Here is a 21,314-nt window from a genome sequence, read left to right on the forward strand (position 1 = left end):
CCAACTGCAGAGATATCAACAACACCAACTACAACCATAAAAGCTAACATTTACTGAGTGTTCACCATGTGCCAAGCCTAGTGATTTACATGGATTAGTTCACTTATTCTATTGTAAATGGTTACTTAAAGAGAATGCATTAGAGTTCTCTAAATACATATATTTGCTATTTATGCCTCACCAAACATTACCAAAACTATCTTACAGAGAAAATGTATCTACCCACTTAAAGGAAAAAGAAAAGAAGCAGAGTCTTAAGGAGATTAACATAAAATCCAAGTTGAAGCAAAAAATCTGGTTTCTAAGTCTTTTCCTTCTCTATCCCATTCATCTTTCTGATGGACTAGTCTCAAACTAGCACTGAGCTACTGTCATTAGGGAAGGAAATCTCCACGTTGTAAAGATTGCCTTTCTTTTTGTCCTCAATGCCAAAGGTTGTCTTTCCGTAGAAAGGCACTATTTCTCTTCAAGCTTTTTGTAAAACCTCCCTGTAAGACCCACAAATTTGCCTGTGTTTATTGTTGGGACATTATCAGCAGATCATAACAGAATTTGGGGGTATTAGAATGAAAGGAAAATAGAGATCCCATGTCTAAAAAGAAGAAAAGCTAGTGCAGAAATCATATCAATTAAGGGGAACAAATCTCACTGCCAACTATAAATTCCAAAGGAAAGAAGATAGTCATTACAATAATAATTATTATTATTACTAATATAAAGAGAGAAAAGCTTCTAAGTTCACTGAAAACTTTCCCTTTGGTGTTGAATAAATCTTCTCTAGAGCCTCCCAGGAGTAGAAGCCTATAATTTTAATTATATCTTGGCATTCTCATAAAGCAAACAGCCTGCTCAGGTAGTATTTATTACCTGTTAGGAAGAATACTTATGAATATGCTTCACAAATTCCAACTGCAGTGATCTGCAATGGGTCTTTTCAAGGACAGAAGGGGTGAGTGGGAACACACGTAGGAGAAAAGTTGCTCATTAAGGGAAGGTTTGTTATCCAGGAACGTATAATTAAGGTGATGGTCCCAGCTTCTGTGACAGTCAACACTTGGGGAGTTGTTTGATTGCTGCATGGGTCAAGGATCAGATCCTGCTACAAGATGTAGCCACATTAGTGTGTTAGTGAACAGGTTAGAAAGTAAATTACAGCTGCCTTTCTCAAGCACATTAGTGTCGGTCTTCATTGCATTGTTTTTACTGTACATCAGCAGGACTGTGGCTTCTGAAGACTTTGTGTGACAGGTTAGGCATTTTATCCTTTGAGTAAACAGTAATCATGGTGTGAAGAAAGTGGGGCATTGGAGAATTTTTCCTATTCTTTGAGAATTCCACTCTTCCTTTTTAGTTTGCTCCAAGGGCTCATTGGGGATACATATATTAAGCTCTTTAAATAGTTCATAATAAATCTTTGTCTCAGGCTGATTCTGACAGTTTTTTAAAGAGTCTTTTAAGAGAGAATCCTCAATCATTTGTTAATCCGTGGGGTGATCTTCAGACTTCAGGAAAAAAATAACAGCCTGGGCTCTTGGGTAGTGAAAATACAATGTAGGGAAAAAAATATATAAATATGGAAAATCCCAAGAATATCACCTTACTGAGATTACATGTTCTGCATGTATCTAAATGCTTTCTCTCTTCCCCAACAAGCTGAAAAGAGAGGGGAAAATAATTGTCATAACAGCAAGGATTTTTATTGTTAATTTTGTGTTTTTTGACTTACATGCATCTCCTAACATATTAGAATTCAAATTGTCTAAGAGAGAATATTCCTTTTAAAGTAAGTGAATGCTTTTGGTGGAAAGATAATTTGTTTTTTGCTCTTGTTTCCCCTTTAAGACCACGCTGTCTTCCCCTAAATTACCTATAGATACACAGCTATTTTACCTGGTTGGGGAGGCATTCTACTTTTAGAGAAAGATTGTAGATATTGGTTATTAGTGTCAACAACAACAACAAAAACCTCAAAGGGTAAGAGGTAGGTTTCAGAATAAAGACCTTTCTAGGTTGGCTTTACATAGTTTAGCTTCAGCTTTAGATACAGGCTGGTTTTTCAAGTAAATTAGATGTTCATAATTTAAAGAGTATAACTTACGATTTTAGCATGCATGATTTTAGCACTAAAAAAATCGTATACAACACTTATCAGAAAAAGAGTAAAAGCAGTCTTATCTCTCATGTAAATAATTAATATTAGTAATCATTATAATACCTGTGCATTATTTGCCCAAAGAATTGAAAATAATTTTAAAGTCACTCTCCAGAGGAAAAGAGCACTTGATCTCAAGTGTTTTATGTGTAAATCATTAACTATTTCAAAGAAATTCATTTAGGTTATTTGGTTTTGCTTGTAACTGAAATGATTAAGTCGGAAACGAAAGAATGCAGGTCATAGCTTTGAGTAAAACATGAGGATAAGCATCACAACTAGAACATTTTCTCCACATATTGATCTAAACCTTTATGTTATTTCTAAACTGCAGTTTCTCAAGCTATTGAAAAATACTAAGAAATTTGCTAATTATATGCAAATGGAGTTTTTTAGAAATAAATACAATAATAAAAGGGAGAAATGGGCAAAGGACAGCCTGCTGTTACAGATGGCTTCATTCTCACGCAAGGTCAAATAATTGAAGACCCAGAGCAAGGGCAAAATCATAAGTGTACCTGGAGTCCCTGCAGTTGAGAGGATTAACCACAAAACAATGATGGCAAATCCAGTGGGAGCATTCAGCTCCCAGGCAACAAGGAATGCGTGGCGATAGTTTTAAAAATACTTGTTTGGCATTATAAAATATACAATTTAAACCCAGAAACCACCTGATATAAATGTTGAAGTGTTGATGGCAAAACATATCAAGTATGTCATTAGAAAACTGTATTTCTTGAAGGGCTCACTCTGCCTCATGAAGCAGGTTAAAAGGACAGTAATGAATATCAGCAAATTTGCTTTGCCCCCAATTTGAGAAAAGGACGCTTCTACCCCATTTTCCCCATCACCATTAGCAATAGCCTTTATCTTTTTTAATTAAAAAAAGGGTGTAATTCTACAGCAAGACTAACTGCAAGCTATGTAAATGGATTCGTTAAAAAACGACTGCTTTTTTATCCCCACCACTTGGGAAGATTATGCATAGCCTTGAAGAAAATATACAAATGACCTAACGTCAAGTTCAGATATGGAAATGATGCCTACACATATATTAGCTATCCAAGGTTATAATGATGAAGCCTGGTCTCCCTCACAGTAAAGCAGAGCTACTTCTTGCAAAAGATTAGAAGACTTTGTTTAGGTATTAAGATAGAGCAGTGGTCATTAAAACTTGTTGGGATCATGAGAGAAAGAAAAATTTGCTTAATTAAAGATGTCAAACATAGATACTCATTAGCAAAATAATAGATATTGATCACTATTGGCTTATCTCCTATTTTCTGCCTTCTCTAAATTATTGCAAAGTATAATGTTTCTAAGAATATTCTCCAATAAATAACCCTCAGTTCTTTCTCGATGATAGATTTAAAACAGTACTTAAACTAAAAATATTTGAAAAATACCCATTTCAAGATGTGCTGGAATAGAACCATAATAAAAGCAAGAAATTCTAGCCACCAAGTCAAAGTCCTTCTATATAAAAATAAATAAATTAGCAGAAGATACTGATTCAGGAGACATTGGAAGAAACCTGCCCACCGAAGCTCGCCGCTATCTTCAGAGCACACACACTCATACAGGAAAATAAAATTTGGCCATTTTACCAGACCTTATACCTGAGAAGGCAAATTTGAAAAAGGTACACCATCACACCAAATTTCACTTGAATTTTCAATTATTGCTTAGTTCTTTAACATTCTCCAGTGACGAAGCTCTGGCCATTCAGCATCCTCTCCATCAAACAAATGTAAGAGTCTGAGGCCCGTTTTCCAACTCCTCCATTCTCATCTCTGTTAACTCTATGACTATACTCAGGCAAAACCCTTCCTCTATGCCTCATGGCATCCTCATTCATCTCAGAAAAGGGTTTCTTCCAGGAAATGAGTTTCCATGATGGATAACTATCCAACACACTGTCCCTTGGCTGCCAAAACTCAAAAAAATAATCATTCTTGGACTTGCTTTTAGCCACCCATTGGAACTTTAACCATGCTTTATTTTCAAAATCCTAAATATCTGCCAAAAAAAATTTTTTTTGGAGAAAAAGTTACAAAGGAAAAAATGTATATACATCTCTACATAAAATTTAAAAGCATGTGTATCTATGTGCATCATAAACAGAAGTATTTGCAAAAAATATGTCCAAGTTAATATCCTTAATATATATAAATATCTCATTCAAACTGATAAAGAAAACACTAAAAACCCAATTAGAAAATACAGAACATAAATATATGATTTATTGAAACAAATTCAAATGCACAATAAATATGTATTAAAATATAATTCAACATCACTAGAAATAAAAATGCAGATTAAACACATGAGATAGTTTTACATGTTGCTTCTCAGGGAGAGCCCAGTAAAGTATCCTTTTGGTATCTTCTGCTGATATTTTTTATCAAATAAGAACAAATACTTTAAAATGAGGGGCCGAGCCCGTGGCGCACTCGGGAGAGTGCGGCGCTGGGAGCGCGGCGATGCTCCCGCCGCGGGTTCAGATCCTATATAGGAATGGCCGGTGCACTCACTGGCTGAGTGCCGGTCACGAAAACGACAAATACTTTAAAATGGCAATCAACTATAAAAACGAATGAAATACTGCCATTTGCAACAACATGGATGGACCTCGAGAGAATTATATTAAGTGAAACAAGTCAGGCACAGAAAGAGAAATACCACATGTTCTCACTTATTGGTGGGAGCTAAAAATTAATATATAAATTCACACACACACATACACACATACACACACAAACCGGGGGGGGGGGAAGAAGATATAACAACCACAATTATTTGAAGTTGATACAACAAACAAACAGAAAGGACATGGTTGGGGGGGAGGGAGAAGGGAGGGAGGTTTTGGTGATGGGGAGCATTAATCAGCTACAATGTATATCGACAAAATAAAATTTTAAAAAAAAAAAAAAATGGCAATCAATATGAATACCAAACATTGTTATAGACATATGAATTGATGCAGCACAACTTTTTTGAAAATCAGTTTGTACATCTTAAGAAAAAGTTCCTGCCCTTCGACCCAGTAATACTCTTTCTAGAAATCCACCCTAAGAAATATAAGAAAGTTGAAAGAAGATTAATTTCAAAGAAATTCATCACTATGCAATGAAATATTACATAGCCCCTAAAGACAGTGTGTTTTGAAGTGATGTGATGATATGGACGAATGCAGATACTGTAATGTTCTTCAAAAAAGTTTTTTTAAAGCTGGTTTGCAACCAAGGCCCCTAGATTTCCAACACTCATTCCTATAACAGTGTCTAATAAAAGTATAGCTATTACCACATAGTGAACTATGACTTTTTTAACATTAAAAAACATGGCAGACATAGGTATGATCCCAATTTTGAAATAAATATATAAATAAATAAGTAAGTGCAAGAAAACACAGTGTTTATAGTGACTATAGCTGGGTGATAAGGTCACTGGGGATTTTTTTTTTTTTCTTATTTATACTTGATATTTTCAAAATTTTCTAGGAAGATAGAAAAATATTTATAGTTACATAAATGTAAATTGTAAAAAAAAGCACTCAATACCATTCCAGAAATCACTCTTTGAACAAAGCCCCTATTAGCTACCTCTCCCACAGGACTCCCCTGTCCTGCCATCCTTTCCTGGTCCCCAGCTCATCGCCCTGTCAGTTTTCACTCACTTGTCTCTTTACTCTTTGGAATCCCTCACCCTATTGACTTTCATTCCCATTGTGCTGGTTCCCATTCCCTAGAAAAATCTCACTGTCCTGAGTATTGCCTGTAAAAACCACAAATCCATTATTATTAGGGAATACCAGAAAATAAATGCTCTCAAATTCAATCCATGCAACTTCCAACTACTATGTAATCTTAGTACTTATTTTCTGTTGATCCCTCCCAGTTGATTTCCCCACACGGGCTGTTCCATAGCTTTTTTTCACTCTCAAAACCCCTTCCTTCTCCCACTTCTTTTATCTCAGCAAACAACCTTTACTTTAGTGAGATTAAGTTGTTCCACACCATTCCCGTCACACTCCTGTCTCTCTCCCTCCACCCCCATCTCCTTCTTTCTCCCACCTTCCCTTTTCTCTTTGCCCCATTTCAGGGGCTCACCTCTCTTTTTCTGTTACTTAATAAATATCTCCGAGCATTTGGATTCTTCAATAAGCATTTTCAGTGTAGACAACTCTAAGCTCTGGCCTCTCAATCAGTATACATACTCAGTTCTCTTTATTTTCACCACCACAATTCTCCAAAGTGTATCATTTATTTACTCAATCCTTCTCCCACTTAAGTACTGAAACTGCTCTCTCTGGAGATCCCCAGAGAATTGACCACACCACTGGGTACATCTGGAGGCACTGGACATGCTGCACAATCATGTCCATGAACCCCTCCCTTGGTTTTTCCTACATGTTTAGTTACATACTGAAGACAAATAATTTTATTTTAATTTTGGACAAAACTTTGAAAGATAACATTTCTAGGATATTACTGTCACTAATGCCTATCTATAAATAATAGTTTTCTGTAAAGCCCTTTACCAAGCTGGAGTCATAAAATTACAGTGTGAACCATGAACATAGCAATGTGCATGGTACCTCCACCCAGGTAGTCGCATGACTTGGTCTCTTCTGAGATGCCATCTCATCACAGAGACCCCTGTGACCCCTCAACCAATATATGACCCGCATCACTCTCTAGCCCCTTACTCTATACTGCTCTTCTTTATAGCATTAATCACTACCTGAAATTATTGTATTTTTTTGCCCCTCTCTCCAAATGTAAGCACTGTTACAAATGGTCCCAGGCTATTATAGATACTCACTATTTAATTTAAATAACTGAACAAAGAATAAGTGAGCTATAATAAAACATGTCATGCGTACTTACGTGTGTTTAAAATACCAATATTATGTTTTAGGGCCATGTGCTGATTAAAGGCAGGAAGTTCCAAGGACAGGCAGAAGATCAACCTTTAAAATATTAAAAGGTGCACTCTCAATGCACTTGGCTGCACATGGGGAGTGATACTTTGCGTATCAATGGTTTCAATCACTGCCTGATTTTTCACCCAGTGCTGTATAGCTGTTTCTCATCACATGATATTGTTGTAGCTAGGAATAGTACTTTAAAGCAAGAAAAAGGCAGAATGCACATGTGTATGTTTGCAAGTGCCTCTGTAACCAGACTCCTCTATATAACTTCGTTTTAAAATATAGTATGTAGACAACATCTGTTCCTAAGATAGAGATTTGGCCAGAATGCTAAGAAAATAAACATGGCAGCTCAACTGGATACTGGCAACCAGTTACTGCCCCACAGATAGGCTGCATGGAAGATTCATGTATATAAAATAGTATATTAAAGTAAACTTACAAAAGCAAAGAGCAATCATTGCAACCATAATTTTTTCTTCCTCTTTGGGATTCTAATTTTAAAAGCATTAAAGGAGACAGCTGCTCATGCTGTGATATGTGCTAAACAGCCTGAAGGATGGAAAAAAATATATTTGTAGCTCATAATAACTATTGACCTTTCTGATATACAATGTTCCCTGTGTTAGCTATTCGGTTCTATCAACAGTGAAGATTGAACATGACTTTTTAATAGAAAACATGGGGTCTCGAGCTGCCTTCACAAAGGTGTTTATGTATTGTTATTTTGTATTGTACTACAAAGACTCAGTCATGATGCCCTTTGTCTGACATCATGTTTGTCATAAAAAAAAAGAAAAGAAAGAGAAAAAAAAGGAAGAAAAGAAGGAAGAAACAGAAAAGGGGAAAAAAAGCATCAATGTTATTGAGTATGTTTTATATGAAGAATTGGCTCGTAACCATTTTATAGTCGTGATAAAAGCATTGCCACACTCGATCCCCTATGCAATATTGGTAATGGAATCCACGCTGCATCCCGGGAGGACATGCTATATTTTTCTCCCAGAATAGATCCCTCAAGTGGCAACATTTATAGGGAATTTCCAATAAGATTTAAAATGCTTGCTTGCAGTATTCATGTGGCACATCCTTTGGGGTGCACAGCCTGCTGCAGGATGGGTCATATTGGATATCATGTTTTCTCAAAGGTGATCTTTACAACACTCACTTTTCCCCCTTGAACTTGCCTGTTGCTTAGTAGTTGTGTATAGAAACACCCACTCGCAGCAGCTTGATTCTGACACTGTGTATATTTCCCCAGAGTGGTGTCATCCAAACACCAACTGCAGAGCAGCAGGCAGCCTCCGAATACTCCCTCCCCCTCAGGGGACAGTCTCACCAAGAAGTAACCCCTGCCACACACAGGGAACCCAAGAGGCAAACTTATGCACTATGATTCTCATCAGAGGCAGGCCAAGGAATGCTAGGGAGTTTATGCTGACAGGTGGCATGGGTTAGCCAATTTTTTTCCATATATTTTGGTAGATTATTTTTAATATTACTTTGAAAGAAGTTTATCACATTGTTATTGAATCACAATTATTTTCAAGCTATGCTCTGGAGTTTCAGTTAATGATTCACAAGTTTCTAAACAAAACTGAAGACTCACAACTGGGTGGGAGCAGGAACCAGCCCTAATGAGATTTAAATAAATTGGGCTTTTTTTGTCATACTCCAGAGCAAGCACTGAAGCTGACAGAGTCTGATTGCCTTCCAGAGTGTAATGGCTGCAACTGCACTGTCTGCAAAGGGTGGCACAACTTGTGGCCACAGAAAATGAAGGCTTTGCCTCACCACCAGTGACCAAGGATCCCACTCCAGTATGCGAAGGGCTCTTACCACCTTCAGAGTTGCCCTGTCACATGGGAGAAGACAGGCCAGTGGGATGAAAACCAACTCTCAAAAGACAGAGAACAAAGTATTCTCTAATTCTGGGGGAAACAGGCCAATCCTCTTTTAACTACCAAGCCCATTGGCCCATGACTCTCAAAAGAACACTTTGCAGAAAACACTTCCTTAGAGATGAATACAAGGAGAGGATGCAATAATGATCCACTCCCCTCAAAAGAAAAGGACTTCTTGTGACAAGATATTGTTTAGTGTGAGAGAGTGGCATGGGATGAAATGGACAATTCTTAAAAGAAAGCATCTGAATGTCACTTTATCTTGACATGCACAACTGAGGGCCTACTTACATAAAACACAATCCTAGGTACGGGGGTGGGGGTGGGGCAAAAGAGGCTGAAGAAGAGCAGGAAATAGATATAACAAAAGACAAATAAGATATCACCCCTGCCTTTCAAGATCTCACAGTCTTGTAGTCTGTTGATAGCATCTTTTGCAAATTGCCCATTTTAAAAAATCAATTGAGCACTTACCTTCGGAAATACAGACCCTACTTATAAAAATCAGTATTGCAGGTAGTTTTTCCTACACATGTGAATTCACCAGTTATTGATACACTGGGCCATGCATTCCTTCTCACTATCACATGAGTTTTACCCATGCAGTGGTTGTCACATATCAAAACAAGGCTATCATTTTTCTAAAAAGAGGTTCTACGTGGATGTTATATTAGTTATCTATTGTTGCATAACAAATTACCCCAAATATTGACAGCTTTAAAAAAGCAAAGATATCACACATAGTTTCTACAGGTCAGGAATCAAAGAGCAGCTTTTTTGGGTAGTTCTGGCTGAGGGCCTCTCATGAGGTTATAATGGAGATGTCAGCCAGAGTATAGTGACCTGAAGGCTTACCTGGGGCTGGATGATCTACTTCTAAGCTCACTAATGTGACTATTAGTAGAAAGCCTCAGGTCCTCGCTGACTGTTGGCTAAAGGCCTCTCCACTCTGCCTGAGTGTCATCACAACATGGCAGCTGGCTTCTGTCAGAGTGAATGACCCAAGAGAGAAAGGAGGGAGCCACTATACTAGTCACACATCGTCAATTCCACCATATGCCATTTGTAAGAGCACATCACTAAGTCTGGCCCATACTCACTTGAGGAGAGAGAAAATAGCTCCACCTTTTACAAAGAGTTTTGAAGAATTTTTGGCATTTTAGAAGTACCATGGATATCATCCTGGATAAATATAAAATCCACTGGGACAATTTCTGTGAGAAAAGATTTATTTTTTACCTTGCTTGGCCTGCTGTTGGGAAACTAGGTTGAAAATATCTTATTAAAGTCATTATTTAATAAGTATTAATTACTGAATATATATGTATACATACATGTCTGTAAATGGATATATAATATATAATAATAATAATATACCTAGAACAAAGGTTTTATTTAACTATCTATATGAATGCTAGATGCTATCGGTGGTCAAAGTTAGACTTGTCTCAGCCCTGCTGCTTTCAAACATCTAGCATAAAAGATTAAATGGAGATAAAATAAGTATATAAATAGCTGTAAGAACAGTATATCGGCAACATCATGAACTTTGGAGTCAGGCAAACATTTGTCATATTTCTGTTCTGCGACTAACTGGGAGACCTTGGTCAACATACTGATTCTTTATATAATTGTTGCTTCCATTTTGTTGCTTTGCCCCCCACGGATTTGTCACCCCACGTCCCCTGGGTGACGGAGCCTCAAAGGATTATTCAAAGCCCATCTCTTCTGAGCAGTGAGAAGCCCCAAAGTGGTTAATCTTCCCAGGACCCTCAAGCAAGAGGCATTCCTTCCTTGGGAAAATTAACCTCGAATTGGAGTTCTCTTCCTACATTTATTCTCCAGATCAGGAAGTTACAGAAAGAGAACATAGGTGGGGTTATAGTTTAACAATATAGGCTGGTAACTCTCAGTGAAACAAGCCAGATGACATTTCAGTAAGGCAATTAAGTAGTCCGATCAACAAAAGCTTGATCTTAGCAAATATTCCTTCTCTCTCCAGCAGTTTTCCAGTATCTACACATATCAATCAGTAACCTGTCTGTCCTTGAGCCAGCAACCTTGCTGAGCCACAAATCTTTATCTTACAACAGAGACTTTGTAGCCTGAGGAAAATTTCCAGTCCTCCACAAGGTCAATTATTTGAAACTGCAAGGCTTTGGAAAACCAGACCCTGTGAAGTACATTTGCTTTATAGTATATTCCACATATAATAATAAAGATTTGGTATTTGTATTAGTCAGTATGGGCTAAGTTATGCTGCAGTAAAAAGCAATCCCCAGATTACAACAAAGATTTATTTCTGGGAGGGCTGGCAAGGGGATCTGCCCTACATTGTCTTCCATGACCCAGGCTGGTTGAGCAGCCACATCTAAAATGTTAATAGTCACCGTGGCAGAGGGAAAGAAAAAATGGCACATCATGACCAGCTCTTGAAAATTCCACCTGGAAGTGACTTGTGACCTTTCCTCACATTTCACTGGCTAAATAAAGCAAGCCCATGAGCATCCCTGACTCCAAGTGACTAAAGAAATGCTGTTCCCTCATGTGAAGGAAAACTTTTGTAAGAAAAGAAACAACATGTCTAATTTCAGTGGATACATACTCATTCTAAAGTCCTAAAATATATCAATTTCTATCAAAGCTAACAGCATATGCCAGTGAGACAATTTGGCTTTATCAAGATAATTGCAAAATGAATCAACATTCACTTGTCTTGTGAAAGTCACTTTGGATGTGTGCACTTTGGTTTGTCCTGTGTGCAGAGAACATCTGAAAAAGGAAAGATTTGTTTAGGCAATGAAGTGGAAAGAGAGTATGTTGAACTTCACATCTTAACTTACCCCAACTCCATTTCTCCTTTAAAAGGAAAAATACCTTATTCGTTATTGAGGAGTAACATTCTATCAAAATTTAATTTTTCTTTTTCTCTCCTCCACACATCAGGATTTGGTGGCAGTTCTAGGGTTTTGATACAAGAAATGCACTGAAAACATTTGGAGTATGCTAAAAAGAAAGGCCCTCTTTAGAGGGTCTGGCCTCATTTTGAAGAGACCCTGGAGAAAGTTATCAAAGGTGTTCACCACCTGGCCCTAGTTTTGGCCCACGGAGAAGCAGATGGTTCTCAACCACCTGCTCCTTCCGCCTCCCACACCACTTCCTGTCCCTGTGTAGTTATAAGGAGAGCAGCAACTACAACACCAGTTAGGAATCATGAGCAGATGTGGAGTAACAGATATGATTTAGCATTATGGTGGCATTTGCCAACATAAAAAGTATTACAACTTTTGCTGTAAATTGTTCTGTAAATTCTTAAAAATATGCAAAAACTGACATTTCAAGAGCTGAGATAATTTAGATTTATTAAAAAGTTGAGATCCTTGAGATTCAGCAAAAAGAGAGTATATTTCTTTATTTAGCTTTTAGTTGTGGGTCTTGTTTTTGTTTTTCAGCTCTCGGTTTATAATTCATAAGTCAAAACTGGGCATGCTAGACTTTGACCACTTAATCCAGCTTTACTTACAGATTTCTCCTGATCTCAGGCAGCAGATGTAACTTCTCTGAATACCAAATTTCTAATCAGAGCATGTAGCAATCATGGCCTGCCCCAAAAATTTGACAGAAAAGCAGTTCATATCTAGAAAGCGCTCAGAAATGCTTCTTAGACATAAGTTAATTCCGCTGTCTTTATAGAGCACCCGTCCTAAGGAAACTTTTCTCACCACTCTGTCCTCTCTTCACCACCTCCCACACCCACACACAGTGCGCTTATGCACACACATGTGCACATACACACACGTGCACACACGCTTCTCTGTTGGGTGCCACGGTCGCATCACAGACCACCTCAGCCATTCTGCCTTGGCTCTCCCCCGATAGAACCTTCATCAAAATCGTGCCTCTCACCTGAGACAGAAAGCTTCTCTTCCTGAGCTGCTGCTCTCGTCCATCACATGCAAATAGTATGTTTTTTCCCGTGAGACACCCCATTGTCACAGTTGGGATAAACCGAGTTTGCTAGCCTTTGAGTATGCGTGGCCACAGTGTTTGTTACACATCCCTTTGAAAAGGATAGTGTGGCATGTTACTTGTGCCTGGTCCCCAGACCTAGAAGGTCATACGAAATTAAGGTAGAATGGTCATCACAAATCAAGCTGCTTTCTAGGTTGCCCCATCTCCTTCTCCCCAGCTCCCCATACCCAGGTGGTCTTTAAATACAGCTTGAGGACCAGTTTGCATATTCAATCTCAGCTTCAATGGGGCAAAACCTGACTTCAGTATTTCTCATACCAGTTGCCCCCGGTGTAATTAACATTGCCCCTGTACGTTCAGGCAATTACTGTGGTGGATACTGTCCTTCTGCCTCAGTCAGAACACAATGCAGCACTTGGCTCCGTAACTCATGCAGAGCTGTCTTTGCCCAGCGGGAAGCACACATGCTGGAGTCTCTAATGTACACTCTTAAGTGTTTTACTATGCCGTTCCGCATACTGAAAACAATAAAGATTTCTCACAATGCCTGAATTACCTACTCTTCTGCAGTTAGGTGGTTCCTTCTTTACTGGATCAGGGTATCCAGGACCCTAGCCCCGAAACAGATTTCACTTCTCTGGGAAGTTTCATTTTTCTTCAGCTATTGCAAACATGATCTCGCTGAACAGGGCTGAATTTTTAAGGCTGAGTTTGTGGTGTGGATTCTGATGGCTTCACGTTAGTTCAAGTCTCTGAGGACCAGTGCCAATAAATGTGAAAGGGACAACAGTAGATTGGCATACTTTTCCATTTCCACCAGGATGAAAAACTGCTATAAATTAAGTCTAACCTTAAATGTATAATCTGTCCTTGGATGGAAAAAAAAAAAAAAAAAAGAATATAGCATCTTCAAGCTCTCAGCATCCCTTACAAGAAAAAATTGGTTCTAAGGGTCTCTGATCTTGTGTTTTAGTAAAATAGAACTGCACGGCTGACTGACAGTTCTGATCTAAAGCATTTACGTTTAAGTTTTGATCTCTCTGCTTTTGATTAAAACTAATGAGCTCATTTAATTCAAAATGGGAATCTCTGATAAGAGAAATAAGGTTGATGTGATTGGATTAGAGGGGCAAATTAAACTCTTAGAGCAGAAGTTTGTGCTTATATAGTGTATTAAAAAGCTGTTGGCGTATTATGGCGTGTTAGATGATGAGAAAAATTTCATAGTAATTCATATTTAATCAGAAGAAATGAAAGTACTAAATATAACATGGCTCTGCTTTTCCCTCGAGTGATAAAAAGCTGTACATTTAAAATGACATCAGATCCATGCTCTCTAAAACAAAAAAAAAAAAAAGAAAGCCTTAAGAGAGACACATAAGAAAGGGATACTTGTCAGTGGTTCCATCACCCCTGAATAGAAATGCCATAAAAACAGGAAAATATAGTCATATTAAGGTAAGAGTGATACAAGAAAAGCCTTACCCCACAAATACCAAGGTTTTTGTTTTTAGAGTAGCTCTCATTCTTCTTTCATCTGAGCATCAAGTTTAATATGAAAAATAGAGATTACCTACCCTTAGAAATATATGGAATACATATTGTAATTTAAAAATTTTTAAACTCGTTTGACCTGTTTTTCCCTATTTTTTAATAACTATTTTCACATGTACTTAATTCTTCAGTTTCTTTATTACACATATTTCTTTACCCCCACTACAGAGAAAATTAGTATTAATACAGAACTGCTCAAAAGAAATCCTGAATAAGAAGAATTTAAAATACTATTTAAGAAGAGTGAAATTAGACAAAGTATGTATTAGGCTTAAAAACCCCAAAATTAATTTCTTTGCAGGAAAACACTTAAATTTATAAAGTACTTTAGAAGCTTGTTTTTAAGGAAAATAGATTTATGTTGCCTCTGGCCTGTTTGCATGATGGTGTTTTTAGATCAGCAAGACTGCTAACTACCATTGTAAGTTTCATAAGTTAAAACATACTCTACTTAATCTAAAAACTTTAAATGGAAAAAGTAAAGATCTTGTTTAAGAGAGGAAATTATTTTCTCATATCAGAAGGAGAGAAATGAAAAAACAGAGACTGTTCTTTTTGGGTGAGGGCAAGGGCAAGATGCTATGAGTGACAGGAATGGAAAGTGGTATCCTGAGTAGCTTTTGTTTCCATCTGTACATGCTACTCTCATCCCTCTAAGGTTAGTTGAGAAGACTTCATGCTCCTTGTTCCTCACAATGAAAAAATTCATCTCAGGAGGGTGAGGACATTGGTCAGGACACAGCTATCCAACCTTGATGGTTTTGTGGTTCCTAGAACTCCCCACATATGATACAAGAAGGAATTCTCGGGGAGAGAAAGGGGAAGTCTTCATTACCTTTCATCAGAGAAATATCTTTACCTGCACCTTGGCTGACCCCATAAATCTACAGTCTTTCTTTTTCATGGCCATTCTCTCCACATGCACCAGCCAAGCCTCAAAGGGAGCTGCACTCACTCTTAGACCCTACATAGGGAGCTGCTGGAAGTTAAAAGGCCTGAAAAGCTCTTGCTAGAAACTGGAACAGAGTTACTTTGGATACATTAATTTTTATTTTTTATTTTCTGCAAAGTAAACATTTTCTCAATGAGGTAAATTGATTACTACACTCTTAGCACCCATCACTCATTTATTTTTAGTGAACTCAAGGATTGCACCTGAGCAGTAGCTGTGAAGGGCTGTGTAGAGATCTAAATCACATGTATATGTATTTTTGTATTCCTCAGTGGAGTCAACCAGCCCCAGTCTGCTAACCACTGACAACACACTTGAGCGTTCCTTTTTCATCCGAATGAAATCTACTCTGACCAAACGCGGCGTGCACATCAAATCATCGGGATATAAGGTAAGCTGGGTTCCAGGAGGGGAGACACTTCTGTCTCAGGCCAATCCTGGGTAATTTATATTGAACTTTCCAGCTGCTTTGAATCCATATAATTAACACATGTGGCCTTGAGCAGCATACGGTTCCTAGTCATCTTCCTGTCTCAAGGCAGGGGCTTTTCTTCCTGCCTCTCCTTACTTCACACATTGTGAATGCACTAAATGCCCCAATATGGTGTCTTTTCTTAAACACTAGTAATATGACAAGTGCATCAGCACCTGCTGGAGAGTCACTTTGATGGAGAAAGTGAGGCAAATTCCTATCAGTTCTTAGCATGAGTGTCCTAGAACTGCTACTTATGAGAGTTCTACTTCTTTCACCACTCCGTTCAAGTTCCCCTTTTCTCTTTAGAGAAAGAATGTCCACTTTAATAACATCTTGGCCACAGAGATGTGTACACATAGAAAGTCAGATTGGATGTTAGAAACCTTAATTTTGAAATTGCAATATTGAACATTCAGGTCCTGCCTTAGCATATATAGAATACTCAACTGACAGAGTGTGTGTGTGTGTGTGTGTGTGTATTTTCCTCACAAGCAAAGGGCAAGTCTGGAGTCATAATCTACATTATCATCATTTTAAGGTTAAGGATATAAGAGCTTTCTAATCTCAGGAAATTCCAGCATTTCAGTTACTATAGCAACATAAATTAAGACCTATGAAATTTATGAAATGCCTTTGGCAACCTGAATCTTATCAGTTTTACAACACACTAACCAATCTCTCAAACAATATTTATTATATGTGGGAGGACAAACAGAAATGGAATGTACCGTCAATGTGACCAGCATGACCTTTCCCGATTTTAGTGTTTAGAACTTGTGATAGCTCAGTTCTTCAGGGTGACCATAGCATGATCAAGGATAGTAGCAGCCATTATCATCAGGCCTGGAAAACCTTATATAAGTCATCAGGAGACCAGCAGCTGGATAGAAGTCAAAGTTGAGTGCTTTCATTGACATTAATTCTTCAGTAAAAAAAGAAGAAAGGAGGTGGGGAAGCAGGCCCCTCCGAGAACGACCTTTAGCTGAGCTGTCCTACAGTCTGCAGGGCACATATGGAGCATCCTTAACCTTTAACGGGGTGTGAAGCAAAGGACTGGAGGAAAGAAAACAACCTATCCTTAGGACTCTTTTGTATTTCCCTGCCTTGCTAAATACTATGCACGTATTATTTGTAAACTGTGTAGTATTAGCAAGTTCGGAATTGTATAAGCAGACTACAGATGTCAAAATTATTGTTATTTTAATGCTAGAAAGATGCATTATTTGCAGTTCAGATTTTAGGAGCCATGGGGCTTCCTTTCAACTCCTACTTGTCTGTCTGTCAGCATTCTTTCTTTACTTTTGCTGGTTTTAACTGATTTGTAGGGGGCATATCCCAGGAGGGAAGGAGGGTGGAAGAGTGAGATATCGTTTGCAAAAGCAATATTTAGTATAATTCGATATCATTAGATAATGTTTTGGAAAATTTCTTACTTTCATACTACAAACTAGCGATCATAAAGCTTTGAAAAATTGTGAATCTGCAAAAAAGTGGGATGTATGTTTGAAAATATAATGTGAAGAAATAGAGTTTCAGTATAGGCAAGAGAACAAATAGCTTGTGTTCTGCTTGGTGTTTTTGTTTGTTTTGCAATATAGGCGCTTCAGTAAAGTTGTTTTTGCTGTTTGACCTGAAAATGGACAAACTAATATCTTGAATACTGAAAGAATATTCATTCATTCATTTGACAAAGATTTTATTTATTTATTTATTTTTTTTTTTAAATTTTATTTTGTCGATATACATTGTAGCTGATTATTGCTCCCCATCACCAAAACCTCCCTCCCTTCTCCCTCCCCCCTTCCCCCCCAACAATGTCCTTTCTGTTTGCTTGTTGTATCAACTTCAAATAATTGTGGTTGTTATATCTTCTTCCCCCCCCCCCCCCCGGTTTGTGTGTGTGTGTGTGTGTGTGAATTTATATATTAATTTTTTTTTTTTTTTTTTTTTATTTTATATTTTTTTTTTTTTTTGTCATTTTTTCGTGACCGGCACTCGGCCAGTGAGTGCACCGGTCAGTCCTATATAGGATCCGAACCCGCGGCGGGAGCGTCGCCGCACTGCCAGCGCAGCACTCTACCAAGTGCGCCACAGGCTCGGCCCCTTTTTTTTTTTTTTTTATTTATTTTTTTTTTTATTTAGCTCTCTCCAATAAGTGAGAACATGTGGTATTTCTCTTTCTGTGCCTGACTTGTTTCACTTAATATAATTCTCTCAAGGTCCATCCATGTTGTTGCAAATGGCAGTATTTCATTCGTTTTTATAGCTGAGTAGAATTCCATTGTGTAGATGTACCACATTTTCCGTATCCACTCATCTGATGATGGGCATTTGGGCTGGTTCCAACTCTTGGCTATTGTAAAGAGTGCTGCGATGAACATTGGGGAACAGGTATACCTTCGACTTGATGATTTCCATTCCTCTGGGTATATTCCCAACAGTGGGATGGCTGGGTCGTATGGTAGATCTATTTGCAATTGTTTAAGGAACCTCCATACCATTTTCCATAGAGGCTGCACCATTTTGCAGTCCCACCAACAATGTATGAGAGTTCCTTTTTCTCCACAGCCTCACCAGCATTTATCGTTCATAGTCTTTTGGATTTTAGCCATCCTAACTGGGGTTAGATGGTATCTCAATGTGGTTTTGATTTGCATTTCCCGGATGCTGAGTGATGTTGAGCATTTTTTCATATGTCTGTTGGCCATTTGTATATCTTCCTTAGAGAAATGCCTACTTAGCTCTTTTGCCCATTTTTTAATTGGGTTGCTTGTTTTCTTCTTGTAAAGTTGTTTGAGTTCCTTATATATTCTGGATATTAATCCTTTGTCAGATGTATATTTTGCAAATATTTTCTCCCACTCTGTTGGTTGTCTTTTAACTCTTTTAATTGTTTCTTTTGCTGTGCAGAAGCTTTTTAGTTTGATATAATCCCATTTGTTTATTTTTCCTTTGGTTGCCCGTGCTTTTGGGGTCGTATTCATGAAGTCTGTGCCCAGTCCTATTTCCTGATGTGTTTCTCCTATGTTTTCTTTAAGAAGTTTTATTGTCTCAGGGTGTATATTTAAATCCTTAATCCATTTTGAGTTGATTTTAGTATACGGTGAGAGGTATGGATCTAGTTTCATTCTCCTGCATATCGATATCCAGTTATCCCAGCACCACTTGCTGAAGAGGCAGTCCCTTCCCCAGTGAATAGGCTTGGTGCCTTTCATTTGACAAAGATTTATTCAGCTCCTACCATGGGACCTGTTCTAGATCCTGGAAACTGAGCATTGAACAATAAAAAGTCCCTGCTTTCATGGAGTTTATATTCTAGCAGGGGAGACAGACTGTAATGAATGGATAAATGAAGAAGGTGATTTCAGAGAGCAGTGAAGACTAAAATAACAACAGCTAGCGTCAGGAGCACTACAGTATGCTTGGCATGATGTAGCTTACACGTATAAGCCCTCACAACAATCCTAGAGGAAAGTATTTTTATTGTTTCTGTTTTTCAGATCAAGAAACTAAGGCTAGAGAGGTTAATTAGTGTACCCAGCATCACATGCTGAAGGAGCAGAGCTGTGGTTTGAACTTGGGGAGTCTGGCTCCACGCCCCCTGCTCTTAACCACTAGACTACAATACTGTAGTGAAGTGAGTAGTGTGAGGAGGTAGCTGGTGGAGCCAGGAGGCCACTTTAAGTAGGAGGATCAGAGAAGGTCTCCCTGAAGAGATGACATGTCACCTATGAGTGGTGAATGAGAAAGAACCACCAAGTGAACAAATGGAAGAAAAAATGTTTCTGAAACAACTTGAGTTAAGGATTAAAGACATCTTGCTATAATAAGGGGTTTTCAAGGAACAAAATATTAAAAAGTACAACCTAGAACACCCAGGATTGGAAAAGATTTAGAAGCTGTTCCAGATCCCATCAATATGTTGAAGTGACTGTACTCCTCTTATATACCCTGTCAGTAAGTCTTTCTCAAAATACCATGAAAGCCTCCACCCAGCACCTTCCTACCCTACCCAGAACTGCAAGAGTTAATTCACCCTCAGTTCCCCCAGTAAGATGAATCACCCAGCAGGTCCAGCTCTCCTCCTCCCTCCAGCCCACCCCACCCTCCCTCCACCCCCCGCAGTGAACCTCCCTCATTAACCTTCTGAGAAGTTAGTAGAAGAGCTGGTGAGAACCCATGACATGACACAGCTGAATAACATCCCTATTTATCTGTTCATTCTCAGTAAGTAAATCTAGCAGCTTATAAAACATTCCAATAAAACTGGTAATCACCCCACCACCACACAATAAACACAAATGAAAAGAAATGGTGATGATAATTTCTCCATACTCTCAATATTTTCCCAAATTTATTACCATTGTATGCATCTTTCTTTTCCCTTAAAGATTCAAGATGTTAAGCCCTGTTTGATGCAGGTCACTGTATTTCTCTCCATTTTTTCTGTGACCTTGGCACATGGACCTTTCTAACTCTCCCCATCACTTTATCTGTTGTTGTCATTGTCAGTAATCGTAGTAACAAAAGTGCCACTGCCACTTATTGAACATTGACTCTATGGCAGGCACTGTGCCAAATGCTTTATACTTATTTAATCCATACTTAGTATTATTTTAAAAATTCCTTTATGTCAGTCATTGTCCAAATGTTACATTCTATTACTAGGCCCATTTTGCAGGTGGTGAACTGAGGCCTTAATAGGTGGATGCTTTCCCATGTTTACTGACCTCTTAAGTAGCTACTGAGGAGCCAGAATTGAATCCAGGCAGGTGGGCTCCAGAGTTGGTCCTCTTAACCCCTCCACTTAGCTGCTTAAATAATTAAGTCCAAAGAGCAGCTCAGTATGAGCTGGACTGCAACATCTGACAAATTAATTTAAATTTTTAAAAGGAAAACCTCTTGCCTGATTAAGACCTTCCCTTTGCAGCTCACCATATCCCACTGCACTAGCCTGTCAGTGCTTGGTAATTCCAGTGCCCCCAAAGAGTTATGCAGATTCACCTTCCTTTCCAGGACCCTCATACCTGTTCACGTCCCCACTAAACAAGAATCCTCTCCAAAGAAGGGTGAATCTGCATCTGCTAATTCAGGTGTAGGGTATAATGTAAGATGTTGTTGCTTGGTTTGCCACATCCCAGTCCTCAGGAAAGTTGCCCTTTCTCAGTGAAGTTTGCCAACTCTGAGATGACATTCGGTCATTTCTGTCCTCATTTGCTTTGAAATCCATAGTAGCATGTTATCTAGACCAGCCACTTTTTACACCTCAGGGACTTCTCTGTTGTTCACGTCTCACTGTTGGTCACATATCTTAGCATAACACAGCTCTCGTTTAAATTGCAGTGCATCAATATTCTGTCTCCTTGATT

At 38.3% G+C, this 21,314-nt stretch overlaps 1 protein-coding gene across 4 annotated transcripts in view; it reads left to right on the top strand.

Moving 5' to 3' along the window:
- Positions 1-21,314, top strand: part of NPAS3 (neuronal PAS domain protein 3) — an 857,631-nt gene that overhangs the window by 776,460 nt on the left and 59,857 nt on the right. For all 4 annotated transcript variants that reach the window (XM_063090950.1, XM_063090951.1, XM_063090954.1 and 1 more), the window contains one exon: positions 15,743-15,861. In XM_063090950.1, the coding sequence (XP_062947020.1) occupies positions 15,743-15,861 (119 nt within the window). The remainder of the gene's footprint in view (positions 1-15,742; positions 15,862-21,314) is intronic.

The sequence above is a fragment of the Cynocephalus volans genome, chromosome 3 (genome assembly GCF_027409185.1).
Source record: "Cynocephalus volans isolate mCynVol1 chromosome 3, mCynVol1.pri, whole genome shotgun sequence".
Classification (NCBI taxonomy): Eukaryota; Metazoa; Chordata; class Mammalia; order Dermoptera; family Cynocephalidae; genus Cynocephalus; species Cynocephalus volans.